The sequence below is a fragment of the Impatiens glandulifera genome, chromosome 7, assembly GCF_907164915.1.
Source record: "Impatiens glandulifera chromosome 7, dImpGla2.1, whole genome shotgun sequence".
Lineage (NCBI taxonomy): Eukaryota > Viridiplantae > Streptophyta > Magnoliopsida > Ericales > Balsaminaceae > Impatiens > Impatiens glandulifera.
Genome location: NC_061868.1, coordinates 40,026,282 through 40,044,773, shown reverse-complemented (window position 1 = coordinate 40,044,773; position 18,492 = coordinate 40,026,282). Strand labels below are relative to the sequence as shown.

At 34.1% G+C, this 18,492-nt stretch overlaps 3 protein-coding genes across 3 annotated transcripts; 1 reads left to right on the top strand and 2 right to left on the bottom strand.

The window, feature by feature from the left end:
* Positions 1 to 393: 393 nt before the first annotated feature.
* On the top strand, positions 394 to 7,261 carry LOC124945696 (pleiotropic drug resistance protein 2-like). Its single transcript, XM_047486175.1, has 16 exons — positions 394 to 807; positions 906 to 1,026; positions 1,141 to 1,229; positions 1,323 to 1,698; positions 1,783 to 1,873; positions 2,391 to 3,282; positions 3,384 to 3,544; positions 4,223 to 4,326; positions 4,415 to 4,580; positions 4,668 to 4,867; positions 4,942 to 5,649; positions 5,727 to 5,860; positions 5,938 to 6,165; positions 6,235 to 6,406; positions 6,491 to 6,745; positions 6,836 to 7,261. Exons 1-16 carry the CDS (start codon positions 416 to 418, stop codon positions 7,103 to 7,105), a joined length of 4,359 nt encoding a protein of 1,452 aa, XP_047342131.1. The 5' UTR covers positions 394 to 415; the 3' UTR covers positions 7,106 to 7,261.
* A 535-nt stretch (positions 7,262 to 7,796) lies between these two features.
* On the bottom strand, positions 7,797 to 13,842 carry LOC124944852. Its single transcript, XM_047485197.1, has 3 exons — positions 11,195 to 13,842; positions 8,895 to 9,199; positions 7,797 to 8,544 (listed from the first exon to the last, which is right to left on the bottom strand). Exons 1-3 carry the CDS (start codon positions 13,609 to 13,611, stop codon positions 8,159 to 8,161), a joined length of 3,108 nt encoding a protein of 1,035 aa, XP_047341153.1. The 5' UTR covers positions 13,612 to 13,842; the 3' UTR covers positions 7,797 to 8,158.
* Positions 13,843 to 15,939: 2,097 nt separating this feature from the next.
* On the bottom strand, positions 15,940 to 17,528 carry LOC124910546. The gene is made up of 2 exons (XM_047451210.1): positions 17,038 to 17,528; positions 15,940 to 16,227 (listed from the first exon to the last, which is right to left on the bottom strand). Exons 1-2 carry the CDS (start codon positions 17,392 to 17,394, stop codon positions 16,117 to 16,119), a joined length of 468 nt encoding a protein of 155 aa, XP_047307166.1. The 5' UTR covers positions 17,395 to 17,528; the 3' UTR covers positions 15,940 to 16,116.
* Positions 17,529 to 18,492: the final 964 nt, after the last annotated feature.

Genomic DNA, 18,492 nt, shown 5'->3' with positions numbered 1-18,492 from the left:
AAAACTACACTCCGAACCAGACCTAAATAATTTAATTCAATAAAAAATAACTCAAAACAAATAAAAACAAAGTGTGGAATTTGTCAAAGGCAAATTTCAATTCCAACAAAGACAAGATTGTGTTCTACCGTTATATATTCTCTAAATAATTTAATTCAATAAAAAATAACTCAAAACAAATAAAGACAAAGTGTGGAATTTGTCAAGGCAAATTTCAATTAATATTCAACTCTATTATACCAAACCTTGTCATCTTGTTCTAATTCATATCTTATATTGTACATATAAATAGTCATTCATTTCAACATTAATCACCACTTCAAAGATCAAACAACAATTCTTCATTCATCAAGAAAACCATTATAATTCTAGCTATATAAATCATTTTCTTCTCGGGCTAAGCCATCCACAAAGGATGGCGGTTAGGGCATTAGCCGGGGACGATCTAATGAGGTCAATGAGCCGAAAGGCGAGCCTATCCTCGGCCAGTCGTAGAGGCGGAGGATGGGCATCAACCAGCATCCGAGAAGTGTTCTCAGCTCCCGGAGGGGATGTTTTTCGCAAGAGTGTAAGGGAGGATGATGAAGAAGAGTTGATGTTGGCTGCCATTGAGAAACTCCCAACATACGATAGAATAAGAAAAGGTATTCTTAAGCAGATTTTGGACGATGGTAAAGTTTCTCATGCTGAGATCGACATTGCACATCTCGGATTGCACGACAAGAAACAACTCATAGATAATATACTCAAAGTTGTTGAAGAAGATAACGAGAGGTTTCTCTTTAGACTACGTGATCGTATTGATAGGTAATTTGAACTTAGTAGAAAAATTCATAAAAGAAAAAAAAGTACTTCTTTAATTGTGTTTATTTTAAATATTTTATACTTGTATGTAAAAATTATAGGGTTGGAATAGAAATTCCAAAAGTTGAGGTTCGATTTGAACATCTTTCAATAGAAGGAGATGCATATGTTGGAAATAGAGCACTTCCCACTCTATTCAATGCTTCCATCAATGTAATAGAGGTTAGTTACTTTTTCTATTCTGCCCTTGAAGTATTTCCTATTGTGCAAATTTAACTCAAAATTTATTAAATTGAACAAAAGTAACCCATTTTCTTTTTATGTCATTTCAAAAAGGATGTTCTTGGATCCTTGAAGATATTCCCTTCCAAGAAAAGAGTTGTCAAAATACTCCAAAACGTTAGTGGAATCATCAAACCATCAAGGCATGGGAATCGAGATCGATCAATTTATTTATTTTGAAAAGAAAAATGTCTAACGTATAAATGATGGATTTCGATTTTTGTTTATTTTTGTAGGATGACATTATTACTTGGTCCTCCAGGATGTGGAAAAACGACGTTTCTAAAAGCACTTGCGGGGAAATTGACAAAAGATATAAGGGTAACCGGAAAGGTGACATATTGTGGGCGAGAAATGAAAGAATTCATATCGCAAAGGACATGCGCGTACATAAGCCAACACGATCTTCATCATGGTGAGATGACGGTTCGAGAGACATTGGATTTCTCGGGACGATGTTTGGGAGTTGGAAGTAGATACGATTTGTTAACTGAATTGTTAAGAAGAGAAAAGAATGATGGTATCAAACCGGATCCTGAGATTGATGCATTCATGAAAGCAACTTCTCTTTCGGGTCAAGAATCAAGTTTGGTTACTGATTATGTCCTTAAGGTTTGATTGTTTCTTTTCATTAAATTTGTTTGATACATTCAATATGATATGATTTTAATGTTTGTTTTGTCGTATGATATATAGCTACTTGGATTGGATATTTGTGCCGATATTATGGTTGGTGATGAAATGACTAGAGGAATATCTGGCGGTCAAAAGAAACGCGTCACAACCGGTAAATAAAATTATGCTCGGAGCTTGTTCGATTTGGAAAAATATACATATGAAATTGTAATCGTGTTTGATGAAAAAGTAAATTATTCAAATATTTTTTAATTTAATATTTAGATTTGATAATAAATTAAGTAAGGGTAAATTTAGATAAATATATTGATGATAGGAATGATTTAATTAACATATAATAAACTTATTCAAAAAAAATCCAAGAACCCTAATTTTGTTGTTAATAGTTGAAGGGTTGATTTCAAAATCGAAAAATATTTTGAAACAAAGTTAATATTTTTGGGTTTATTCAATATTTTTTTTAACTTTGTTTAAGGTAAATAAATATATACTTAATAGAAATACAGCGACGGTAACACTACTGTCGCTAAATATTACCGTAGTTATTGATTCAATATAAATATCAATAACAACGGTTGTTTTATCCGATCGTGATTGATTTTACCGTGAACCGAATAATTGAATTAGTAAAAGAAAACTTTTAAGAACGATTTACCCGAATTTTTCAGGAGAAATGTTGGTTGGACCTGCGAAAGTATTTTACATGGACGAAATCTCAACCGGGCTCGATAGTTCCACCACATTCCAAATTGTAAAGTGCATGAAACAAATGGTTCACATAATGGACGTAACCATGATCATTTCTCTTCTTCAACCTGCCCCGGAAACTTTCGAACTCTTCGACGACATCATTCTCCTCTCGGAAGGTCAAATTGTCTATCAAGGCCCGAGACAAAACGCTCTCCCCTTCTTCGAAACCCTCGGATTCAAATGCCCCGAGCGAAAAGGAGCAGCCGATTTTCTCCAAGAAGTGACATCTAAAAAAGACCAAGAACAATATTGGTCGAGAAAAGACCGTCCTTATAGATACATTTCCGTTTCGGAATTCGTTGAACGATTCTCGAGTATGGGAATTACTCGCGACGAACTCTCGGTTCCTTACGATAGATCGAGAGAGCATCCTGCAGCTCTTGTGACTAAAAAATTCGGAATTTCGAATATGGAACTTTTCAAGGCTTGTTTCGCGAGAGAATGGCGGTTGATGAAAAGAAACTCGTTTGTTTACATATTTAAGACTAGCCAGATTACGATAACTGCGGTTCTCGCTTTCACAGTATTTTTTAGGACACAAATGAAGTATGGTGAGCTTGATGATGGGGGGAAGTTTTTTGGTGCACTTTTCTTTAGTTTGGTTAATGTTATGTTCAATGGAATGGCTGAACTTCCAATGACAATTTTTAGGCTTCCTATGTTTTATAAACAAAGGGATTCTCTATTTTATCCAGCTTGGGCATTTGGCTTACCTATTTGTCTATTGAGGATTCCTGTTTCATTTGTTGAATCACTTTTGTGGATCACAATCACTTATTACACTATTGGATTCACTCCTCAACCTGCCAGGTATTTGTTACACTAAATTATTTTTAATTTTTGTAGTTATTTTTTATGTTTAATAATAATAACCGACGAAATCTCCGCCTTCTTGTTGTTCGTGTACTCAGCTTTGTTAAACAGTTCTTGGCGTTCTTTTTGATACATCAAATGGCGATGTGTCTTTTTCGATTCATTGCTGTTTTGGGGAGATCGCAAATTGTTTCTCAGACGATTAGCACATTTTCTATGCTAGCAATTTTCATTCTCGGGGGATTTATCGTGTCCAAAGGTAATATATCATTTTATTTATAATAAAGCTATATGATAAAACATAAAAACTCATGTATACAATGTTAAAAAAAATGAAAGAAATTGGGAAGAAAATGTCAACATTAGTAAGGGTGTAAGTATAACCCTAGTAACTGATAAATCAGTCTAGATCATTGTCGTGTGAAACCTAAACCGAATCGAACGGTTCAATTTATCGATTTCGTGACGAACACCAAACTGATTGACATATTTTTGATTGACATATTTTAGTTAAATTTTAATAATTTTGTGACAATTTTAATTAATACATAAATATTTCTCTTAATAATTAAATTTTTAATTTTAAATTACAATATTTATTTTTCGAATTAAATATACATAATATATTTGTTTTTTAAGCAAATTCTAGGTATAATTACACTATTTATCCATAGTTTTTTGCGAACAAATAAACCTGATCGAACCAATCTTTTAGTTGATGAACAAATTGAAATTGAAGATTTGATTAAACCGACTTTAATTTCAATGTACAACACAACTGAATCGAACTGCTTAAACCGAAAAGTCTAAAGTACAAAATATTTGAGCTCAATATTTCTTTCTTTTCATCAATACAAACTTTTCAAAAAAGGTTTTACCGCCAAATAACAAAATCAAACTGATATCTCTGAATGAACTTTAACAAATATTATTACAGATGATCTTCAACCTTGGATGAAATGGGCATACTATCTATCTCCAATGATGTATGGCCAAAATGCGATCGCCATCAATGAATTCCTTTCTAAGAGATGGAGCACGGTAAGTAATCCAATATACGCAACAATCTTCTCTCCTTTTTCATCCGCTTCTTACCAAATCGTTTTGTTTGATTGATTGATCGATGCAGCCTAATACAGATTCCAGATATGATCAACCAACAGTTGGAATGGTTCTCCTTAAGGAAGGAGGTTTGTTTTATCAAGAACATTGGTATTGGATTTCCATTGCAGCACTCGTTTCCTTTTCCGTCCTTTTCAATGCCTGTTTCATCGCTTCATTGACCTATTTGAACCGTAAGTTCTTCAAATCCTCGTTTTCACTTTCCATAAATTTGAATATCGATTCTGATTAGAGAGATCTCTCTCTTTAACCCTAACCAGCTCCTAGCGGCAATAAGCATACTATTGCCGATGATGATGTTGAAGAAGATGGTGAAAGGAAGAATCGGAGTGTTGAATTACATGAATTCCAGTCTGTTAGTAGTGGAAATGGTGGAAAAAGGAACAGAGGAATGGTTTTACCTTTCCAACCACTCTCACTTGCGTTTGATCATGTCAATTACTTTGTTGATATGCCTTCTGTAAGTGAATTGAATTGAATTGAATTTCTACTCTCGATCTGTTGTTAACGAACTGGTTTGTGGACGAAAACTAGGAAATGAAGAGCCAAGGAATTGAAGAAAACCGTCTCCAGCTATTACGCGATGTAAGTGGTGCATTCCGTCCTGGAGTTCTGACCGCGCTAGTCGGTGTGAGCGGAGCAGGGAAGACGACATTGATGGATGTGTTATCAGGAAGAAAAACAGGCGGTTATATTGAAGGAACGATCGCCATTTCTGGATATACGAAGAATCAAGCTACATTCGCACGCGTTAGCGGTTACTGTGAGCAAAACGATATCCATTCTCCAAATGTAACTGTCTATGAATCACTGTTATACTCTGCCTGGCTTCGATTAGACGATGGTGTAAGCGTTCAAACGAGAAAGTTATTTGTCGAGGAAGTGATGGAGCTTGTTGAATTGAAGTCGATTAGAGACGCTATTGTAGGTCTTCCAGGTGTTGATGGTCTTTCAACAGAGCAAAGGAAAAGGCTAACCATTGCTGTCGAACTTGTTGCGAATCCTTCAATTATCTTCATGGACGAGCCGACGTCTGGCCTTGATGCTAGATCGGCTGCAATTGTAATGCGAACAGTCAGAAACACTGTTGATACAGGAAGAACAGTCGTTTGCACGATCCATCAACCAAACATTGACATTTTTGAATCATTCGATGACCTGCTTTTCATGAAACGAGGCGGACAAGTTACATACGCTGGACCTCTCGGTTCTCATTCGAATCTATTGATAGATTACTTCCAAGTAAGTAACCAATTCTCAAATCTCGTTTCAAGTTAATGGATCATATACATGTAATGAAAACATCTGCATATTTGCAGTCTATTCCGGGGATACCTATGATCAAAGATGGTTATAATCCTGCGACATGGATGCTAGAAGTGAGTTCAACCTCGGTTGAATCCAGGCTTGGCGTGGATTTTGCTGAAATCTATAGCAACTCCAATCTTTACCAGTATGTGAAAACGCGAATTGAGATCTTGGTTTCCTTTTCTAATCAAGAATTCACTAGTTATTGTTTAACTTGTGCAGGATGAATCAGAAACTGATCAAAGAACTCAGCATTCCAGCTCCAGGCTCCCATGATTTGCATTTTCGAACCAAGTATTCACAATCATTTATAACACAATGTAAAGCTTGCTTCTGGAAACAGAACCAATCCTATTGGAGAAATCCACAATACAACGCCATTAGATTCGTCGTCACAATTGGAATCGCCATTCTCTTTGGAATCATTTTCTGGGGGAAAGGAAATAATCTGTAAGTAAAAGTTTACAAACATCTAAAGCTTCGAGTTTAATAGCTAATACTAGTGTTTTTCACATATAGGAAACAACAACAAGATTTAAGGAACTTGTTAGGTGCAATGTATGCAGCGATCTTCTTCTTGGGAGCAACCAACACTTGCACCGTACAACCAATTGTCGCGATAGAAAGAACTGTTTTTTATCGCGAGAAAGCAGCTGGGATGTACTCTGCACTACCATATGCATTTGCTCAGGTAAAAATAAATTCAAAAAAGCTCTTGTTTTAATATGAAAGTCGGGTATTAATTGATCATGAATATGTGTTTTGTTTTATGTAGGTGGCTATTGAGACGATTTATGTGATGATACAAACATTCCTATATAGTTTGATCTTGTACACGATGATTGGATTCCCATTAAGTGCGACCAAGTTCTTGTGGTTCTACTACTTCGTGTTCATGTCGTTCACTTACTTGACGCTTTATGGCATGATGGTTGTAGCGCTAACACCAAACATTCAAATAGCCTCCATTGCCATGTCTTTCTTCCTTAGTTTTTGGAATCTATTCTCCGGTTTCCTCATTCCTCGATCAGTAAGTGCATTAGTTTCGTAGATTAGTTTCATATTTTATCAAATCAATATACATGTTGTAATGTATTTGTTTTGTTTGGGGCATGCGCAGCAAATACCCATTTGGTGGCGATGGTATTATTGGGCTTCTCCAATAGCATGGACCATTTATGGCCTTCTAACATCTCAACTCGGGGATTTAGAAACTCAAATTCAAATACCGAAAATTGGTGTGATGTCTGTGAAAGACTACCTAGACAAGATGCTCGGGTTCAGGTACGACTTCCTTGTGCCGGTTGCAATGGGCCATGTCGGTTGGGTGTTAATGTTCTTATTTGTCTTTGTGTATGGGATTAAGTTCCTCAACTTCCAAAGGAGATAATCTAGATTCAAGCTTTTGATGTCATGAATAGAGGAAGTTAGTGTGTTTATTGGTATGTAATATGAATGTTCATATCATATTTTTTTTTGATTATATTGTTTGTTTGTATTAATCCAACCAAATATATATTGAAATTTTAAATTGTATGAAATTTAAGACTAACTTTTTGGTACTCCAATTTTGTTGAGGAATAAAAACTAGTATAATTTAAGGGGTAAACTATTCATTCGGGTTAGTTTATCTATTGAAATTCACAACCAAATTTTATAGATTTGATTTGATTGGTTCACTCCTATGAGAGTAAAGCTAAATAAAATAAACAAATCATAGTTTAAATTAAGGAAGTAAAGCGGTTTGATATGGTAGTTAAGAGATCGAAGTAGAGCGGAATGAAAATGAACAAATCATAGCTAAGGGAATAAAGCGATTTGATCGGTAAAATATTATTTAGATAGTGAGTTATTGTTTATCTAAAAAATTCAGATATGATAAAAATAAAGACTGACGGTTGAGCAACATGAGAGGAATAGATTTCTAATCATCAACGATAAAAGTAAGAATGTTTTTACATAAGACATGTACTTTTCAAATCTATTAAAACCATTCAAATTCATTTATGGTTCCAAAGTGTAATCCAAATGAAGAAACACAAATATTTCCAAATATGGATAATGTATTATATTCAAATACATTAAATCATGCAAGAGTATCTCCAAATTCAACCTCCACAAAAAGAGAGTATTTCTCATAAAAATATCTTCTCTTGGATACCAAAGACAAACCTAATTTGAATATTTGGTCAAACTGTTAAGGGCAGGCAACAGGGTTAGTACACATACAGTTAAAACACCCTCCTTATTCAGTAACTGCAATTTCCATCCTCTTCCCCCCTCAACTCCCAATTAAAGCTCTCTCTAGACCAAAAATAAGAGAGAGTGTAAGTAAGTAAGATCAACTTTATATAAAGTATAAACCCTAAACTCTAAACCAAGAGGAGCGGGTGGGTGGGCGGGTGGGTATTACACATACTCCATAACTGTGTAACCATATCAGTCAATTTCGAGGCATAATAATAGGTGCATGGGCAAGGTCTTGTATCTCCTTTTTGCTCTTGATCACGCACTTGTTCATTGTTTCAAGGTCAATAATGTCCAAATCTTCTGAGATCCCCATGTAACCATAATAGCTGTTTTCTTCTTCTTCCTTAGAACCACTATTCTTCTTGTCATCGTCATCATTGCTACTACTAATTGTGGTGCTGCTGCACTTGTTAGAAGAAGCAACTCTCTCAAAATCAGCCCTACCACGCTTATTATCCAAAAAGTATTTCTCAATCCTCTTCGCGTTCTGAAGATTGGAGAATATGCCCAAATACTTCAACACCACAGTGTTAGCTGATCTCCCAAGGCTTGCCTTAAAGTTTCCTCCTATACCTTTACCTGTCAATATTATACAATAAAGGGTAATAACCACCACCATCACATATAAATGTGACTCATAAATTTCATTTTTTCTTCAACAAATGTCATTATTGCATAGAAAGTCGTTTCAACACACCCACCAAAGATCTGGGTCTAGGATCTATATGAGAAACAGTTGATGAATTTCTTTGGAACACTTTTTTTGTGTCAAGTATCACGTGTGGGGATGTGGATACAGATTATTTTGAAACAGAATTTAGTTAGACGCCGATTGACAGTTTCTCATCCAGATGGGCAGAATGTCTATCTAAAATGACTAAAATTAACTAATAAAAACAAATGACTTAAAATGAATGTCAAGAACTCACCTCTAAGAAACTCCGTCACTGCATCCACTATGTTGAGTTTTGATTTATCCTGTGCGACGGAAGTAGTATGTACAATAACAACAGGAGGCCAAAGGATAAGGTCCTCTTTTTGGGCTAAAGCTTCTTCTTCAGAAACGGGCTCTGGAATGTATAAGTTAATATCAGGTGCCGCCACCACACTCTGCCAGCCCAACAGAACACAAATCGCTTTGTGAAGACCCAGATGTTGTGCTCTCAATCCAACCTCGTCAGATGTAAATGCATGGGTTGCCAGCTGTTTCATGTCCATGAACTCCTTCGACTCGCTGAAAGGAGAATTTTTTTTGTGAGTGTACAATGTATTACTAAGGAGAATAAGTACTTATTTGATGAAGAGTTATACGGATTTAATCTAAATAACAAAATTCTCATTATCAAACAAATCATAGTATTGATAATATTTTAGTCATTTAACCCAAATAATCCACTTTTTCATCAAACAAGGTTTTTTCTAATTAAATAATCAGGGATATTTTGGAGAAAAAGAACTACATCAAAAACAAGCTCCAAGAGTCGGCATTTGCAGATGTAGAAAAAGAAGAGTGGAACAAACCAAGCAGTGTTAATGCAGAAAGAGCATCCAATAACTTTTCATAGTTGATAATACCTGTGATTGTAACTAATCTAGAATCACAGTCAAAGCAGTAGTGAACAAACCGTTTTAAGAACCGATAACAGACTGCCGCAGCAAGATTAGCTACAATTTGTGATCAGTAACATTCCTCGAGAGCAAAAACTTTTACTGTCATCTAAGACATAACTAAACCAACATGTACTGAAGTATTGGCTTCTCAAAGAACCCGTTTGGCTGTCCTTTTTCTTTCTCCAATCTCCATTTTAACTCTTGTCATCTCAAATACGACGAATCACCAAACTTTTAGGAATAGTACAATGACAATATTATTTTACAGTTTTATACCACATCAATCTTAAATTCACACTGCTAAAATGTCACAATAGAATGCTTGCAGATCTCTGCTCAATTTCTTTCTTGAACACTTCCTTCCCTTCTGAAATTCATTTGACCGATTGTCCTCCTTAACCAGAATTTGCTTTACAGATCATTTCAATCCCTGGGACAAACAAAAAGCCAGGGGCTCGGATGTTCTATGTTCAGATCTTATCATTCTCAACAAGATGTTCGATTTTAGTACATTCTTCCACGTCGCTTTAAATTGCGGAGAGTTTACTACTAATTAACAAATCCATATATGACAATGACCATCTAATAGCCTAAGATATCTGTATACAGTGGCCTATCTCACTTTGAGATTTTGATGATCATGAAAATCTTGAACATGATCCAAAGAGTTAACTTTTCAGTTAACTGTTAGTCTTGTCTTCTAAAAATTGCTTCAATCACATCAAAGAATTCCCACAAGGTTCATAGTACCTCAGTCAACTACGAAAGGTCTTATAACTTTAAAAGTCAAACTAGTCTAAGCAACAGGATAAGAGAAAACAGTTTTCTTCAAGGTGGCAACAATTCAACTTTCTTTATGTTGTGATTTTGAGAATAAACATTTACCAGATCATCCACCTCAAACATAGGTTCAAAGAATTGTTTGCCAAACTTTAACTATCTTTCTATTATTAAACTGTTTGGGATAATTCCTAGACCTTGCAAATCTCACCTATGGTATGTAAGACAACAGGGAAAAGGGATAAGGGTTTTAAATAATCACACTAGTTAGCTCTTTATCTACAGTAACTTCGTACTCTACAAACCAAAACAAGAAAACACCCAAGTAAAATATAACATCACAAATGACAGGTTGGGGGGCAAAAGCAGGTAATCACAAAATAATTAGTATTCTCTCATTGTCCATGCCTTATTTGAATAATCTACTCATCAACTATAATACCCACTATTTTAAAAATATATTTTTTTTCATTATATATTTATACCCCTAATGTGTTTCTTTTCTCAATAATTCCAAATAACATGATTTCCATAACCTACATCAAATGGGGTTATTGGAAAAAACTACCTAATTACTCAAATAACCCCATATCAAACAAGGCCTGGAAGTAAGATAATGAACACAAAAAGAATAATTAAAGAAAAATAAAACTCAGGATGACTTTAACACTTTCTTCACCTGCCTCAACCAACAGAATTCCCTTCCCTTAAGACCATCAGGATAGGAAAGTGAATATACTAATCCTAACTTTTGATCAAAATATCAAAATCAAAATACCAATTTATACTCCTCCTGTCATGCTTGTTTTGAAAGAAAATACTGAACAAGAAGACAGACCTTCTGCCACAAACGATGCAAAGTAAGCTACCAACCCTTCCTTGCTCCTTGTAACTTGTCTGATCAGAAGAGTTCTCGTTCAACTTTTTACTAAAGCTTAAGAAGGCTTTATGTACCAATTTCTTAAACTCCTCAGAATCTTCAGGAGGCTCAGATTTCTTATTAGATGTCACCAACCTTTCTGATTTGTTAGGTTCATCATTATCGACAGTGCCTGCTGTTCCATTATACTCTTTCTCTTTGATCCACACATTGGGTTTCTTTTTTTTGTTAATATGACCCAATGAACCAAGCCAGGGAACACCACTTTTTGAAGGTTCGTCATTAATGATTGTGCCTGCTCTTCCATTATCCTCCTTCTCATTGATCCACACATTGTATGGTTTAGAGGGTTTATTTTTTTTGCTAATATGACCCAATGAACCAAGCCAAGGAAGACCTTTTGAAGGTCCATTGCCTAGGCGACTGTGTATTCCAGAATGATTTTGCAAGTGATGATCATTAGATGACAAAACATCCTGATGGGTAACATGTTCACACTCCACTAACCTATCAAATACTCTCTTTCTCCTTTGGAATGGCTTATTCTTGTCATAAAGCCTCCTTGATGGGATTTGAACATCAAGGTCTTCATCGTTCCATTCTTCAATTCTATTGTATGCATCGTGAGCATCTGACCATATTACCTTTCTAGAATTATGTATATTCATCTGTTGATCATCCAAATACTTACTCTTCAGCCTTCTGTGAGTTAAATCTTCTTTTGCTTCACGCTCCCGTTGATGGGGTTTGTATGGACTCACAGTAAGCACATCCATTTCATCTTCATATTTGAAACCCGATAACTCCCTTATTCTCTCTGTGTAGGAATCAGCATCTACATTTGATGTAAACTCCCTTACGCTTTCAGAGTTATAATCTGGAACAGCATCTCTTCCGAAACCAAAATCTGAAATCAGATTTCTTCTACTTTCAACATGAGAGTTGAAATCTGTTTCTCTTCCAAATCTATATTGTGATTTCCATGATGGTGATATATCATGGTCATACATGAGATCTGAATGAAATACTTCATGACCTCTTGATATCCTTCGGTCATGTTGGCTATATGGACTACCCAAATCTGCAAACTCCTTACCTATTTCTGATACAGCTTTCGATTTACTCACACCAGGGGAGTAGACAGAATCTACCTGCTTCTTCATGGTAGAATGTTCTCGTGCATCACTTCTTAGATATCCGTATCTATCATCCCTTGTATCGAGAGTTCTAACGGTGTCCCTAATGTCAGGTCTGAAGAAATTTTCTTGCTTATGGTCAACTTGGTCTTCAGAGACAACCCTTCTACATTCATCGGAGGGATAACCTAATCCATCAATTTCTCTCCCATTTCTGTTGTTCAAGTAACCTCCCTCACGCCTAACTGGACTCGTGTTGATGTCTCTCTGGTACCCGCCTAAATATTTATGTGCTATCTCCGAGTCACCTCTCAAGTCTGAAAGATAGCTCTGACAATTTAATCCATATGATGTAGATCCTAAACCTCCAACAACTTTGCCAGTATCCCTGGAATACTCATCTTCATATGAAGGCATGCCATTCATATAAGAACTTGAGAAATTGGGCCTTAAAGTTGTTGAAGTTGTGCCTTCTAAATCCTTGTAATGAAAGGAACCTCCTCCATTAGCTTTGGATGGTACAACATGCGGATAATAAGAAGCGTCTCTTGAATAAGTAACTGGATTATCTCTTTCTTTGTGAGATTCCATATCTGACGATTTATCCACTGTTATCATTTCTGGATAATAAGGAGTCTCTAAACTTTCCTTTGAAGTTGCATAGTTTTCTCCACGTTCACCATGATTTGAAAGGGTTTCTATGGGCCGTCTGATCAATTCATCACTCGGCCTTCTATATTGACCAGAATTCTTCAATTTACCGTCATGGAAAAAGGTTTCCCTAGTAGTAGTTCTAGTATTATCTAGCAAATAATCTGGCTTCAGACCTCTGTTGTCGTTGTAATTCTCCTCATCCAAATAACCTCTTTCCACATATCTTTCACTTGCTCCAGTGTACTGAGAGTCCCTTCTTGAATCACTATCATTACCTTGAGGTTTTATCTTCACTAACCCAAACTGAGGGGATCTTGACATCATCTGTTTATGCCTATTACGATCAACACTAAACCCCCAATCGTAATCTCTATTCTCTCCGTCTACGTCTCCATCTCCAATCAATTGTAGTCTCTGTGGCTCAGGGCTCAAACACCTCCTCCTCCTAGACCGAGTTGGATGGTCTAATTCATCACGTCGGGGCAGATGGTAAGTTGAATCTCCGCCAAACTCGTGATTGTGATCTCTAAACATCGACAGTGATTCAGACCTAGCCTCATAATCGTTATGCATTCGAAAACTCATTCTTAATCAAGGTAATTCCTTCCTTGTTACCGCGAAAACAAATTTGTTAAAGGGTTGAGATTTTCATAAAGTTGAGATAAACCCTAAAGTTATCTAGATCGGATGCGATTGAGTAGAGGGAAATCAGAATGCACGTTGACAAAGAGAAAGTAGTTGCTAAAGAATGGAAAAACAATCGTAATTGATAATCCTCTCGAGATGAGAGTGAATTGTGGGCGAGAAAGCAAGGAATCTCAAACCTTTAGAAGAGCATAACGGAGAAAACGATCCATGATCGATCGATACCTTATCTCTGTCTCTACACATTCGGTTATCATCATCCCTTTCCCTGCTTCTGTCTTATAAATATATGTAATGGAACCCTAACCAACCAACAATAGAAGAAGATTCGAAGAAAACCTCCTTACCGCAGAAAATAATAATTAAATAAAAAAAATATTCTAAATATTATAATATATTTTATTCATATTTTAAATAAAATATATCAAATGAACATCTTAAAAAACTCATATAATATATATGTTGAGACACTCATAAGAATCTAGACCAAATATTGTTATTGTTTATAGGGTGCGTATATAGTCAAAATAATGAGAAATTCATAAAATATATATATAAATAAAAAATATATGTAGAAGAGATCCTCCAAATAAAAAATTAGTTCAAAATTGACTCAGTATTGAATCAATGAAAAATAACTCTTAACTTTATTTATTTTACTGCTAAGAAGAAGATGGACACATACTCCCGATAAAAGCTTACCAGAACATTGGGTTTTTCGACTTGCTCTACTTCATTATTAATCTTTACCAGATTCTCGATAAAAGCTTACCAGAACATTGGGTTGTTCGACTTGCTCTACTTCATTATTAATCTTTACCAGATTCTTTGTTTTTGAAGTCACTCTAATAAAGATCGTTGAATCACAAGTTCTCTGTTACGAGAACCCTCTTTGTTTCCATGTTTGTTCCCTCTCAAAGGAGGACAAAATGATAATAATTTTTTTTTAAAGTATTATTATTTTGCCTATAATTATGAGAAGGAATGGAGAGTTTTTGTAAAGAACTGCTTGTTGAATTATCATCATTGTAATTTTAGTTCTTATAAATATATATTATTTAATGTTTAGATTATCATTTAACCGTTTTGAATTGTTTAGACGTTGTATCATATTATTTGTAAATTAATTTTTGTATAGGTAACTCTTTTTAAATTAATGAGATTCTTGTAAATAAATAAATGTTTTAAGCTTGGTTTCAAAGCGTGTAAGGTCCAATGATTCTTGTAGTTATATTCATGAAGTTACGTCCAATGAAGAAAAACGATAGTTTGTTTAAATTGTTTTCTTCTTTATTAAGATTTAGAAAGAAGATAAGTTGGTTTCTTCTTTATTAAGATTTAGAAAGGAAGATGAAAACTCACTCTTTCAGTTTGGTTCATTATTCATTTTCCATGAAATTAAATCTAGATAAGATTACAGTTTAAAAACAAAATTTAGTTAAACATAAAATTGAATCATTTAAGTCAAATACATATTGTCACATTTAAGATAGTTTTTCATTAGATGAATTTAGAACCAACAAAATAAAATGTTTTGGTAAGAAGTTAACTTAATTTTTCACAATTAAGATTTTTATTTTAATTTAAGACGTTTTAGGAGAGAATTAAATTCGCGATCTTTAGCATCTTAAACACCAATTCTTGCGACGTTAGAGTAAAGAAATTTCGAAGAAACTAGAAAGGATCTAGTTGACAATGGGTCATGAAGAGTTCCGTTTTATTTCAGAATATTTAAGCAGAACACTTTTATATCAAATTCTATAACTGTTCATAAGATTAAAGGATATAAAATTATTTTTTATATAATATATTAAAAATTCATATTATTAAATAAAAATAAACTTAAAATTCTTATAAATTATGAATAATAAATAAATATATTACTTATGTTATATATTATTTGGGTTGATTAATGTTTGAAACTAAGACACAAATATTGTGAAAAAACATTTCATACAGGACAATTTAGATATAAAAGAAATAATAATTGTACCTTTAAAAGGATTATTGTATTAATTTACTCCTATGCTTCTAAATATTTACTTCATTTATTTAGTATTGTTTGATTTCAATAAACACTGTATAATAAAGTGTTAGAAAAACTAGTATGATGAGAAAGTAAAAATATTATCATTTTGAAATATTTTCATATTTGACCTTTTTCTTTAATGTAATTTTGATCCAATATTCGTTTTTAAGACCAGACCAAAATCAACAGATTTTAATAACCAACTCACCTGTTTGGATAAATTTTCCGGTAAAAACATGGACAAAATCAAGCTCTACCCAAGATGACAAAACACTTAAACAAACAATTCAAGATCATAAGAACATACAAAAACATCATCTTCCCAACCTTAACCAAGTAAACAAAAACATTACAGCACCTTAAAACTCTCTATAGTTAGCTTAATAATCCACACTAAGAACAGTTATTTTTCTTACTCACTCTTGTGGGGGATCATCATCCTCTGAAGATGGGTTGTCTTTTGCCCTTCTCTCCTGCCATCTTGATATTAACCATTTCCCAACTAGTACTCCTCCGATAACATAAACCTGAAATCAGTGAGATCGACTGTCAACTCAGCTGCTGTATCAACATTCTCAAGAATAATGAAAATTTCATCATAAATGGATCTGGGGACAATCATTTTTCATCTATATTAAAACTTCTGTCTTCTGATACACAAATTGCAGAGATCAGGCACTAGGGTTTATGGAAATATGTATTCAATGGTGATTGTAGGATTTGTAGAACAATAAGAAACCATATTTTCATATCTATACCAGCAATACAGAAGATGCCAACACAAATCCATTCATTCTATACACATATTGATGCAGTCCCCATGAACAAGCCAGATCGATAAAGGAATGCAAATGCCATAAAAAGGAATCACATGCCATGATTGTGTAGAGAATCAAAGTGTTCAAAAGCTTTATATCCATTGTTGTAACACTTTGATCCCAGAAACAAAGAGTTGTAGTCTTTTCCATGTTAAGACAATTAAGAAGAAAAAATGTTGATAATCTTGATGAATGAGTTCACATGTTCAAAAGTTAGGCAAATACACTGATTGTTGTAGGCAGGGTATGAACATTTTGCACATGGATTGTTTAGGAAATATGTGCAAATCAGCTGCAAATCACAATCACTATACATTTCTCATAACCAGGATCACAATTTCTTCCATCATAATGGATTGAGCAAGATAGATAAACTGGCAACATTTTATCAGATTCAAAACCAGTCAATTGAACTTGTATCAATCATTGCAGCTCTTAAATGGTGCTATCTGAACATTTTAATCTCAAATTAGTTTCAACACAATTTTAGGGTTTTGGGTTTTGAATTTATAAGTTTACCTGCCATAAGACAACAGGATTCGAACTCTCTTCCTTCTCAGATTCCTCTCCCTCCAGCTTCAGCGACAGAACACTGGGCAAAGTCGTCGGAAACTTCACAAAGGCCGGATTCGGTTTCGGCTTCGACTCCTCTTTAGGAATTTGCTCGACTGTGACGGTTTCCTGCTTAGATGCGTCCTGATTCCGAAAGAAGAAGTTGAAAAGTGGAAATTGGTGAAGGAAGGAGAAATTGAAGTTCTGCATCTTCCGTTCATTTACATCTACGGTAGCTATTCTGGAATTATCCAGCTTCGGCGTGCTGTTGACAACATCATGAAGGAATTCTTTACCGGTTCCATCCTCTGACGCTGAAGACATTCTTGATTAATATATGCTCCGATTGCTTTCTTTTTCCGGCCGGCAGCTGAACACAGAGAGGCGGCGGCGGAGATATCGGGGGGAGAGAGACAGAGTAGTGAGAGGGGAGACAATTTATTACCAATATTGTTAATTTTAAAAATTGTTGAATCAAGTACTTTTTAAGAAAATATTCATTTCAATAGTTTATAATTTTTCAAAACAAATAAATATTCATGTTGAATTATGGGTGAGAATTATTCTATCCATTGGCACCCATCATTTAAAGAATTAATTCCAAATCCAAATCGATCTAATCCAAAATACTAATTTGTTAATTGGAAATCCAAATCGATCTAATTCAAAATATTAATTTGGATTAGTTATTTCAATTTAGATAATAAATTAATTTAGATTGAATTAAATTCGAATTAGATTAAAATTATTCAAATTACTTAAAAAAATATATTTTGTTTAAGATTATTTTTTACTAAATGTATTTTATTAAAATAATTTATTTTGTTATTCTTACCATCAAATTTCTATTTTAAAACTTTTTAAGTTTAATTGATTAAAAACATACTTCATTAATAAACTAAATGTTTGTTGGAAAAAAAATTGAGATAGTTTCATTAAATATCTCTTTATTTGGATATAGTGTTATTCACGGTGGAATTCTTACGCATGACATACATGAAAAAATTTATATTATGGTTAGTCGTATGTGTTACGAATAAGTTAAATCAGCAATTCACTTATTTTTTCATTATCGAACTAGTATTTGGAGTCTTTTGTGGAGTATTAGTAATATTGTATTACTAGAATTAACTAGCATGTATTCCTCCGTGCATTTGCACGAGTAATAATATAAAAAACTATGGAAAAAATATTACGGTAAAAATGTGATAACATTTTTAATTTTATTTTTAACCGTTTTAAGTTTATGGGCAGGTCAACCCACAATACGACCCAAATATTCATTTACTCTCACATATATATCCAAATTAACCACAACTCTCGACCCGGCAATTTGGACACTTTAAATATTAAGCATCATTATATATATAAATTAGTTAGTTAAAAAGTTGAACTTATATTGTTAAACTTTCCCGCGTTCAT

Coding starts and splice junctions, on each gene's coding strand:
- LOC124945696 (XM_047486175.1), top strand. CDS start 416: ATGGCGGTTAGGGCATTAGCCGGGGACGATCTAATGAGGTCAATGAGC. Junction 3,283..3,383: donor TTCACTCCTCAACCTGCCAG/GTATTTGTTACA, acceptor TCGTGTACTCAG/CTTTGTTAAACAGTTCTTGG. Junction 5,861..5,937: donor AGCAACTCCAATCTTTACCA/GTATGTGAAAAC, acceptor TAACTTGTGCAG/GATGAATCAGAAACTGATCA.
- LOC124910546 (XM_047451210.1), bottom strand. CDS start 17,394: ATGTCTTCAGCGTCAGAGGATGGAACCGGTAAAGAATTCCTTCATGAT. Junction 16,228..17,037: donor ATCCTGTTGTCTTATGGCAG/GTAAACTTATAA, acceptor CACTGATTTCAG/GTTTATGTTATCGGAGGAGT.
- LOC124944852 (XM_047485197.1), bottom strand. CDS start 13,611: ATGAGTTTTCGAATGCATAACGATTATGAGGCTAGGTCTGAATCACTG. Junction 9,200..11,194: donor TGCATCGTTTGTGGCAGAAG/GTCTGTCTTCTT, acceptor TTCTCCTTTCAG/CGAGTCGAAGGAGTTCATGG. Junction 8,545..8,894: donor AGTGACGGAGTTTCTTAGAG/GTGAGTTCTTGA, acceptor TAATATTGACAG/GTAAAGGTATAGGAGGAAAC.